This window comes from Triticum dicoccoides, chromosome 5B (assembly GCF_002162155.2).
Source record: "Triticum dicoccoides isolate Atlit2015 ecotype Zavitan chromosome 5B, WEW_v2.0, whole genome shotgun sequence".
Taxonomy (NCBI): domain Eukaryota; kingdom Viridiplantae; phylum Streptophyta; class Magnoliopsida; order Poales; family Poaceae; genus Triticum; species Triticum dicoccoides.
In genome coordinates this window covers 638,814,509-638,825,145 of record NC_041389.1, presented here as the reverse complement: position 1 = coordinate 638,825,145, position 10,637 = coordinate 638,814,509, and the positions used below count along the sequence as shown (strand labels likewise).

Here is a 10,637-nt window from a genome sequence, read left to right as displayed (position 1 = left end):
TACAAAACGGGGTTAAGTACCCACATAAATTTCCGTGGAATGTCAAAATGCCTCCTCGGGTAAAGGTGTTCTTGTGGCTTGCACAAAGAGGATGCATCCTCACTAAGGACAACTTAATCAAGAGGGGATGGCGTGGTGATAGTAAGTGCTCCTTCTGTGGGAGGGAAGAAGATATTAATCATCTCTTTTTCCACTATTCTGTTGCCAGGATGTTGTGGATGGTTATGAAATGCTCATTTGCTATGCATGGCATTTCGAGAATATCAAAATCTATTTGGGGTTTGGATCAGAAAATTTGAGAAAAATGATAGGGATCTCATGACAGTAGGAATTTCTGCTATTTTCTAGACTTTGTGGAAACCTAGAAATAAAGTTGTTTTGATAATAGAAGGGTCACTGATCCTTGCGTTACAGTTAATTTGATTATTAAGTGGTTACATGATTGGAATGTGTTGCAGAAATACCAAGAAAAAATAAGGCAAATGACGCCGGGCGTAAGGCATGTTGAGTAGGTTGCGAGGGAGATCTTCATAGCAGTGCATGGTTGGAGAACGGGAGTGTCAAGACTTGCTGCTCCTTGATTTCCTCCCTGATGAAGCTGAATATAAAGATGAAGTTGCTTCTCTCTAAGATAGCTTGCTCTTTCATGTTCTATGCTTTTTGTTTGGTATTTGTAATAAGACATGGCATTGCATCCTTCCTTGTGTGTTTTTGATACTTGGCTGTATGTTTCAATCTCGTTTGTCTCCAATAAGGTTAGCATCCCCTGACGCCTGTGCCGGGGCAAAGCCTGTCTACGTGAGCTGTTGGGAGGGAGGGAGGGATGGCTCCTTATCTCATAGTAGCTTTAGCCATGTTTAGTAGTTCCTACTTTGCAGTCTTGCAAGACATTGTGGTTTCTTTTATATGGAAATTGGAGAGGGAGCTCTCTTTATAAAAAAACATAATACAACCATAGATGTTTACATACACACACATACATCTCGTACTATGTTGAGAGTGCGGCCTGTTGTCTTATGGGCACCGGCCACTAGCTGGACCAGTAGAGGAAGGAAGGAGCCCCTACTGCTTTTAAATTTGAGAGGAAGCACAGTGTGAGACACACGTCTGATCTCACGAAATTGACCGATATGGTTAGATACCGCCTGCAAGGATAAAATCCGTGGCGGCCACTAACTTACGCTTGTTTCTCGGCTCCAAAATTCAAATACAAGGGTTCCATATTGGTCGAAAAGTCTCGAGGAACTGAATGGAAAGAATTTCTAAAAGCCATGAACGGCTGCTTAGATACTTGTTGAGACCCTGCTTTTTCACCTTCTTCGCCGCATTACATATCTTCGGCTCTCATGCATCTGATCATCTCCACCGTTATTGTCATGTCACCTTCCACTCTGCATCTTCCCACTCCCCGACCACATCCCCGACCACCAAATGTATTTGGCCATCGATCGCCACCGCGTCATGGCGGGGCAGTCGTCGACCTAAGCTAAAGAAGGCGTCATCGTTACCCGTGTAGCCGCAGGTTAACCCGGGAGGTATAGGTCATGGTACCAACCGTCCGGTTAACGGTCACTCGAGCCAAGCACCCCTCGCCCCTCCTCTTGACACACATCTCAATGTTCATGTATCTGCACAGCTGTACCGTCCAGTTGGCGTGAACCGGGTGATGATCCCTGCAACACCATCGCCAGCCAGGCAGCCAGCACTGCACGGTTATCTACGGAAAGGTCCAAAGTCCAAGCCAAGTCACCTCCACTTACACGTGAGCTCTCCGCCCCACAGCCCGGCCACAGCACCGCCCCCGCGCACCGAGCTCGAACGAAGCACCCACCCACCCCACCCCCACCCAACCCCTCGAGCACGGGGGGAGCCACACAGCCAGGCGCACACACTCGATCCCACACTCCCCCGCTCCCTCCCTCCCTCTCGGCACCGCGGCGAGCGAGCGAGCTAGCGGGGTTGGTGGAGCCGCTCCGCTCGAGAGGGGGAAGGCGACCCACGGTGGCGGAGGCAGGGGAGACCACGAGGCCGGTCGGGCCGGAGTCCAGCAGCAGCAGCAGCGGAGCGGAGCGGGCCGAGCTCGTCCCGGCCACCCCTGTGGCCATGGCGGCGAGCGGCGAGGCGGGCGGCGACGCGTCCGCCGCGGCCCGGCGCCGGTGGGATCTCAGCACCAAAGGGGCGGAGAGCATGTAATGGCAGTCTTACAGTAGTACCAGTACCGTCTGCATTCTGTTTGCTGCGTTTTTGTTTTTCAGGAGGGGATTATATGGGCGCCGTTCCCGAGCAATGTCGGAGCTGGAGCTCGTCATCTGGCGTGCCGCTAGATCTGTTTTAGCTGCGCACGATTCATGCGTGTTTTTGGTTGTTTTTAGGGGATTCTTTTTCTTGGTCTGGGAACTCTAGATTGGGCGACCTAGGGTTTCGTATTGGAGGACACAGATTCAACATAGCCCACAAACGCCTTACACTGAACTCAGGTTGTAGGACAAGGAATGCTTTCAGGAGCCAAACGCAGTTTCTTTTTTAAGATTTTGGTTAGGAGCCCAGCTCGTCATTTTTTAGCTTTGAGAACTTCTTGTTTCCTTTTTTGACCTTCCAGAGGCATAAGTTTGGACGAGATGGATATTCCATCTTCCTCTAGCAAGCTTGAATCATTCTAGGGTGCATGGGAAATTTCCGGTGGATGTGCGCTCCTCAACTTCCACCGGCAAATTTTAGTTGTATATCTTGCACATCTTACAGGAATTTTTAATTGCAACTTTTTTTAGTCACCAGCTTTTCCATGTGAAGATTTTGAGATAGTGTCTTAGGTGGCCTTGGCTGTTAGGATCGTGCAAGTTGACTTTTTAGGATCCTTTTTTACATATTATGTGGATGGTCGATATGCAGTTGAGATCTGGCGATCTTTGTCAACAGTTCTTGGGCATCAGCTACAACTTCCATGCGTTGTCAAGGAAAAATGGATATGTATCTTGTTTCTTATTAGATGCTTGGTCACATATTTTTGTTATCACACATCTTTTCCTTTTTTTTTTTGAGAACATCAAGACATAAACTGGCATGCATTTTTTTCCTAGAGCAATTCGATTCAGATGTTCAATTTGAAGAGTTATGAGAAGTGGAATTGAGTATCTTTATGCAGTTACATACCTAAGATCTGGCCAAATTTACAGAAGTGCTCTTTTGTTTATACTTCATTGTCAGTTGTCACATATATATGTCGGCATTATGAGTCTTTGGGATTGGCTATCATAATGCTCAGGTTATAAGCCTATCATTTGCTTGAATACACTAAATGCACCTGACTCTTAGTTCATTATTGGAGAGTATTAGAGTATTTCTGTATGTGCTGAGTTGCTTGCACGATACTTGCACCGAATAGTTTATGAGATTGCACTTTTTTATTTATAGAAGGTAGTTGAATCCCCCAATGTTTATCCATTTATTCCCTCTCATTACAATTCCTAGAAAACTCCAGCTGCAGAGCTGTACTTATATTCTTTATTTTCTGCAGTCCAATTGTGAAAGAGGCTGCGGAAATCTCCACGGACGAAGAATCAGATGGTGTTGTTATATGCCCACCAGATGGCAACACTCGTGATTGCGAGGAAGTTGTTAGTGGCAGTGATCATGATAGTTCTCCAGAGGGCCAAGTAACTTCTGTAGAACCGGCCATAGACGGAGAAACAGGGGAAGACAAGCTTATAAACCAAGATTCACTGAAGTTGATCGATCAAGAAATGTCTGCTCTTCCTAAGTCACCAACAAAGCCTAGTATGTCTGGATCAGAGAAGTCTAAGCGTACTGTTCCTCAACCATTCGCACTTTCAACTCAAAGAAGGGTCTCTGGTGGAGGAAATGGTGGTGTTGCTCATCCATCCAGTAATGGAGAAAAATCTGGGCAAGGAAGTAGTGCCTCTCCAGCAAGCATGATAAAGAAGGTATGTTGGCGATTTCTCTATGCTCTATTGCACTGTATCATGATGCAGCTAATAATGTGCCTCTAGTCTTGATTTTATTAGACCACAGTTCTTAATTTGATTTTTGGCCCTAACGTTCATGCATGCTTCATTGCTATGGAACGTTAGCTAACTAGATCATACAGAAGCAAGATTGGCTAGCCAACTTATCGGTTGAGGTTTTGCTTGCGCATGCATTGGCCATCATTGGCTAGAAAAATGAACTAGAGTTGCCAAAAAGTTGGCCCTCATCCACACAAAGACCAATATTTTAGACATAACAATTTTTTTTTGTATTGTACACTTTGGTCACAATCCAAACATACCCCAGATCATATGAGTTGGGGAAGAGTGTAATATCTTCTGATTGAAGAGCTCCTTTGTTGAAGTTTATTTGTCTTTCTTGTGTCGTGGAACATCTTAAATTTCTTTTATGAACCTGAACATATGCACGCATATTAATCGATGACATGTGTCTTTTCTTTGTTCCTGACTGATGTTTCTATTTGGCTGAAAATGTCATCCTGTAAGCTTTTTGTAGAGAGTTTGTTCTATTGACAGAACTAATCTGGGTATTACCGCAGAGTACTCTGGTGACACCCAAGAAGATGTCACAACCTGGCCTTACATTTCAACCTCAAGACGACGACTCCTGTTCAGTGACTTCTTCGTATCCTTTTCTAATTTACGGTCTACACTCTACACTGTTCTGTCATTATGTTCCTGTAATTTTATTTTTTGGAAGATGTTCTTTCAATTTTTGCATACCAAGGCTCAAGGCTGAAAGATGACTGGAAAATTACACTGTTCTGACAATTTGTTTCTTACGTTTTCTGGAAGATCTTACAATTTGTGCTATGAACCCACAAGCTGTATCTTCTCAGTTGACATTGTTTTGTGAACTGAAAACATTGCCTACATGATGTTTCCCTCCTCGTAGCAGTTTGAAACAATTGATTATGTATTTTCCTGAGTTGCACAAAGAACCACAGCTTCAGCACGAGCTGGCCGAACTAAGACAACCGTTGCCTTTGCTCCTACATTTGTATGTGACGACCGTGCTGACAAGAGGAAAGAGGTGTGTATGCAATCTGATTGCACTGTGCCAAGACAAGATGATCATAACCATTAGTAGACAGTAGCGATTTTTTTTTTAAATCTGATACTCACATTATTACTAATTCTTCAGTTCTACACGAAATTAGAAGAGAAGCACAAAGCTTTGGAAGCTGAGAAGAATGAGGCTGAAACAAGGAAAAAGGTAAGAACGTACTTTTGTTTTGTATGATGGAACATTTGAGTTATTTGTGCTCTGTTCCACCCTGGTAAAGGAAAAATGTCTTGATTTAACACGGGCATCCTTTGTTCTGTACTACACTTAAACAAACAGATTTTCCAGCATTACTAGGCGATTAGATGCTTGATTGCATATGTTTATGTCAGAAATAGAATTGGAATTGATATAGAACTATAATCCCTATGATGAAAATGTAGTTGTGAGGATTTGCATCTCCTATACATTGGAGGTTTATTTGTACATTCCCACTTGGCCATAGCAGTGTATGTCTATCAAGCTTATTGAATAACATAGTGTTCAAGCCTAGGTTAGACTCTTCTGAATTCGAGCCCTAGATTCCTAACAGCTTGCTACTGCCAATTTTTTGACCAACATATCTTTGAATCTTTTGTTGTTAATATTGTTACTAACATTTCTGATGTTCATTTTTCCTGTAGGATGAGCAAGAAGCGGCTTTAAAACAACTAAGGAAATCCTTGGTCATCAGAGCAAAACCCATGCCAAACTTCTACCAAGAAGGCCCCCCTCCAAAGGCTGAGCTGAAGAAGGTAATTCCCATATCTTGTATTTCCGCATAAAAATTGTACTTGCAGTTGCTTACTTGCTTATACATGAAAATAAATCACAATCTACATTTAATGGATGTGGTGCTTTCTAGGAGAATTCTGTATATATCACCGAAATGAGCCAATGCCTTAATTAATTAATGTGCTGTTTTTTTCACCGAACAACACATGTTGCCCCTAATGCAAAAGCAACCCATTGAATGATATCATAGGTGTAATTTGCTTCATAAATTTACATCTATAAGGCTTTCCATTTGTGTTATAGAGAGTAGATGTTGATGCATAGTTTTATGACAAGCAGAACATTTAACTAACTTCCCATAAAATTTTAGTTTACTGACTACTGGCAAGAAATATAACACACCCGATGGACTAACTTTAAACTATGCTCAGTCACGGATTTACATTTTTGGTTTTGTTCTGTGAAGGTGCCTCCAACCCGTGCCAAGTCACCAAAGTTTACAAGGAGAAAGAGCACCGGGGATGGCACACCGGCGACCCCGGAGGCGGTGAACACCAGCGCGGCATCTCACAGGGCGCATCGTCACAGCATGGGGAATCCTAAAGACGCCAAGAAAGCGCAGTGCTCGCCGAAGAGCGGCGTAGGCGCCAAAGCCAGAGCCGTCAAACCCGTGAGCTGAATGAAGGCCCTCTGAGAAGGAGGAGCATGGAGCAGCCAGCCAAGTTCGAATGTCGCTGTACAAACCCTAACTCAACGTTGTCTCTGCTGTCGTTGTGTTTCGCGGTTAAGTTGATTCATGTAAGGTGGATGTCAGTCAGTCACTCGGTCGTTTGATGATGCCCTCGACGAACAAATTTGAGAGCTGAACTTGTTGCATTGCCCCGCTGGATGTTTGCTTGCCTGGGTCTGGGTGGTTTGCTGATTTGTCCCATGTTCCATGACCCCCACCTTGTCTGGTGTTGTGCTCATGTTTGTATTATTGTTGCCATGGTTTGAGTTCTGCAAATTTGTCGGAGTATCTTCGGGATCAGACGTGGCGACCATGATAAGGGTTGGGCCAGTTCTACATCTAGTATAAATTTAACGTAAGCGTCCCCATGACATGGCCACCCCAGGGAAATACTTCCTCTGTCTCAAAATGTAAAATATGTGTTGACACCGTGACCGTGTCAAAAAACGTCTTAACAGGGGGAGTAACTTTAAGCGCCATATTAAAGGTGAGAGAAGTAGCATTCATTCACTCCCTTTATTTTCTCATTCATTAGGAAAAGAACGGAGCATTGTTACTCCAACTTGAAGGGTCTCAATTATTAGTAGCCTTATTAGCAGATAAAACTGACTTTTCCAGGCTCCATTTCCTGACCCGGTTTCAGAAATGAAAAAGAAAAATACTACGTGGAAGGAAAAGGTTTGGATGGGACACAGTGGGCATATTTAAATTGAAGAACCCAGAAAGCCACCCTGTTATGTTTTGTGTCGAAAAGAAAAGATCATCATCAGCAATTCAGCATTCAGCTGTCGCCTCTTCTTCTTGGTCTAATCTCGTGTACATTTCCAACCAATCTGGACGGAGTTCATCCCTCTCGCTGTCCCTTTGACTGGAATTATTGCTAGTATTGGTACGCGTAGAAATCTCTCTCAGCCTTCAATTCTTTTCTTGTTTATTGGACGGTTTCGTGGTAGTTGGCGAGTGGTGCTCAGGAAAGAAAGAGGGGGAGGAGATCTGGGCTTTGTGTTCTTCCCCTCTCCTGAATTCCCTCCTCCTGTCCTGCCAAGTCAAGGAAGATGAGATGAAGGTATGGTGTGTACGCGTGTTTCTTGATTCATCCATCTTGCCCATTCTGATTCTCAGTGAAGAAGTCTGTTCAGATCCTATAGATTGAGTCGAATCAGCATGCGTGATCTTGATCTGCAACCTGTCTTCCTCAGGAAAGAAGCGGCCTGTGTACTCATCAGTGACAGCCTATCCATCCATCCATCCATTCACCCCAAGGGAAGATCAATCAATGGCGCCAAGAGCAAGAGCTACCGGCACGGCCTGGGGATCTCACCGGCAGCAGCTCTCTGCCCTGCTATCCTCGGCGGTCCTGGAATGGGTGCTGATCCTGCTGATGCTGCTGGAGGGCCTGCTGTCGTACCTGGCCACGGCGTTCGCGCGCCTCTGCAACCTCCCGCCGCCGTGCCCGGCGTGCGCGCGGCTCGACGCCGTCCTCGGCGGGGCGCGCCCGGGCTCCTCCTACCGCGACCTCCTGTGCAGCTCCCACAGGGCGGAGGCGTTCTGCCATGATGGTGGCGGCGTGGGCATCGGGGAGGTTTGCAGTGGAGATGTTTCAGGGGGTCGGCTCGCCGTCGACGACGGGTTCGATCGCGCCGGGTACAGTGAGCTCAGGACCTCCGACTCCGAGTCCGAGCTGAGAAGAAGATCGCCGGAGGACGCTGCCGCCATCGATCGGTTGAAGGAGCAGCTTACTTTGACGCAAGTTCAGAGTGGCGTCCCGGACAGAACACACGCTGCTGAAGATTCAAGGGAGTTGGGCAGCATCATTCAGACAAGTGAACTTCCCACAAAAGATGAAGAATCTCACACGAAGGTTGCAGATAGCGTTCTTCAATCCGAGTTAACGCAAGTTCAGAGTGGCAAATTACACTGTGAAGATCCAGACAGCATTCAGACAAGTGATCTTCCAACAAAAGATGAAGAACCCCATACAGATACAGGAGGTGTGTGCAGCTTTACCATTGACAACCATACATACCATCTGTTAAATTTTGTCCTGCCAATCTGAATTTCTGACAATGCTATCTTTCTTCCATGTAGATGATCATAACCCAGAAGAAGATGTGTGGCACAACGCTGATGACGGCGAACCGTCTGAAACCAAAGCTGCAGCGGATGAGCCGGACCCTGAAATTTCCGACAGAGCCACCACGCGGCAGGATTCATTCAGGGTTCATCAGCACCTGAAGCTGCTGCTCTCGCAGCTCTCCACTTCTTCGTCTTCTTTCCGGGCGCCCGACAGCCCGAGCGTGCAGGAGCAGCAGCACGAGCAGGCCGTGCTGCGCAACATCACCAGGGCGCTCTCCCTGCAGCGGAACTACTCGGGCGTCTCCGACGGCAGCGTGGCCGGCGCTGAAGGTGAGGCTGAAGAGTGCGGCACGGTTGACGAGCTGAAGCGGCGGGTGGAGCTGGACCGCAGGTCCATGGCGCTCCTGTGGAAGGAGCTGGAGGAGGAGCGGAGCGCGTCGGCGGTGGCGACCAGCCAGGCCATGGCCATGATCACCAGGCTGCAGGAGGAGAAGGCGGCCATGCGGACGGAGGCGGCGCAGTACCGCAGGGTCATGGAGGAGCAGAGCGCGTACGATCGTGACGAGGCTGACCGGCTGGCCGGCGCGGTAAGGGAGCTCGAGGCCGAGGTCGAGGGATACAAGGCCAGGCTCAGGGACCACGAGATCGTCGGCGAGATCCGCGACCATATGAGGCTCCTTCCGTGCCAGACACAAGGCGAGACGGGCGGTGTCTCCGGCTCCGGACCGGCCGGAGAGGAATTCTCCGGCGGCGGCTCCGAGGACGACGAGAACGCGCGCGCCTGGAAGCAGCTGAGGGGGCTGACGGACAGGCTCCACCGGCTCTCCAACAACAGCAGCGGGATCGTCCAAGAACCGGAGCCCACGGACGTCGAAGAAGAAGAAGAAGACGGCGACGGCGGCAAGGAGGAGGACACGACGGAAGCTTCGGTGGTCGGCAAGCGCGTGAGGAACGGCGACAACTTCACGAAATGGCAGCATCTTCAGTCCATCGAGACGACGAGCAAGGGCTCGACTCACGGCCACGGCCACCGCGGAGACGACGGCGGCGGCGAGGGCGACGACACGGCCGCACTGGAGGAGGAGATCGGGGAGCTCAGCCGGCGGCTGCAGGCGCTGGAAGCGGACCGGAGCTTCCTGGAGCACAGCGTGAACTCGCTGAGGAACGGGAGGGACGGCGAGGCGGTGGTCCACGACATCGCTCGCAGCCTGAGAGTGCTCCGGAGGACACTTGGAGAGGACACCATGGCTACCTGAAAGCTCCAGTGGCGAGGCGGTGATTACTTCTTCAACCTTTGAACTGAAACCATTTCGTGATCAATCTGCTGCTAGAAGTTAATCTGAACTTGTTATACGAATTGACCTCAGATCGATCCAGTGATCATCACTGCTGCCAATTTCACTTTTGATTCTTGTGATTTGATCGGCTGGAGTTCGAGCTGATCGAAGGTTGTGAATGATGTAGGCTGTAAATAGTGATGAGGCTGGCTGACTGTACAATAAGCATCTGTGCATATATTTTTTGCGTCGAGTGTTTGTTCTGCAATGCATTGCAGAATCAGGGTGCCTTTTTTAGAGATTCTAATATGTACTCCCGCCGTTTCCAAATACAAGTCTTTTTTAGAGATTCTAATATGGAGTACATACAGAGCAAAGGAGTGAATCTACACTCTAGAATACGTCTATATTCATCCGTATGTAGTTCATATTCAAATATTTAAAAAGACTTATATTTAAGAACAGGGGGAGTACAAAATTTTATCTTGACGGGTTTGAAATATTATGAAATTTCGCGAGGATGTAAGTATGATGCATATCTAACACGGTGTAAAATTTCAGATCAAAATTGAAAGTGCATATCTAGAAGAAAAAAAATGACACGTCACGGTGTGAATAGTAGCTAATGCGAACCAGGCCTTTAATTCAACCCATTTTCTTTATGACCAATGATTTGTCATTTTTAGCTCTCATACTATGTCTCGAATTCGGATATTAAAATTTGTTTTATGATAGATTCTTGTTGCAATTAGAACATAATTTATGTTTAG

At 47.1% G+C, this 10,637-nt stretch overlaps 2 protein-coding genes across 2 annotated transcripts; both read left to right on the top strand.

Moving 5' to 3' along the window:
* Positions 1-1,868: 1,868 nt before the first annotated feature.
* LOC119312245 (protein WVD2-like 1) lies at positions 1,869-6,727 on the top strand. Its single transcript, XM_037587971.1, has 7 exons — positions 1,869-2,189; positions 3,515-3,941; positions 4,544-4,629; positions 4,944-5,037; positions 5,149-5,220; positions 5,694-5,804; positions 6,251-6,727. The coding sequence occupies exons 1-7, from the start codon at positions 2,104-2,106 to the stop codon at positions 6,461-6,463; spliced, it is 1,089 nt and encodes a 362-aa protein (XP_037443868.1). The 5' UTR covers positions 1,869-2,103; the 3' UTR covers positions 6,464-6,727.
* A 456-nt stretch (positions 6,728-7,183) lies between these two features.
* On the top strand, positions 7,184-10,219 carry LOC119312244 (probable myosin-binding protein 6). Its single transcript, XM_037587970.1, has 3 exons — positions 7,184-7,580; positions 7,714-8,505; positions 8,603-10,219. Exons 2-3 carry the CDS (start codon positions 7,791-7,793, stop codon positions 9,844-9,846), a joined length of 1,959 nt encoding a protein of 652 aa, XP_037443867.1. The 5' UTR covers positions 7,184-7,580; positions 7,714-7,790; the 3' UTR covers positions 9,847-10,219.
* The last annotated feature ends 418 nt before the right edge of the window (positions 10,220-10,637 follow it).

What these genes read in the sequence shown, in the direction of transcription:
- LOC119312245 (XM_037587971.1), top strand. Translation starts at nt 2,104, where the DNA reads ATGGCGGCGAGCGGCGAGGCGGGCGGCGACGCGTCCGCCGCGGCCCGG. An exon ending in ACCAAAGGGGCGGAGAGCAT is followed by an intron (nt 2,190 to 3,514) that starts GTAATGGCAGTC and finishes TATTTTCTGCAG; the next exon opens with TCCAATTGTGAAAGAGGCTG. An exon ending in CAAAGGCTGAGCTGAAGAAG is followed by an intron (nt 5,805 to 6,250) that starts GTAATTCCCATA and finishes TGTTCTGTGAAG; the next exon opens with GTGCCTCCAACCCGTGCCAA.
- LOC119312244 (XM_037587970.1), top strand. Translation starts at nt 7,791, where the DNA reads ATGGCGCCAAGAGCAAGAGCTACCGGCACGGCCTGGGGATCTCACCGG. An exon ending in ACCCCATACAGATACAGGAG is followed by an intron (nt 8,506 to 8,602) that starts GTGTGTGCAGCT and finishes TCTTCCATGTAG; the next exon opens with ATGATCATAACCCAGAAGAA.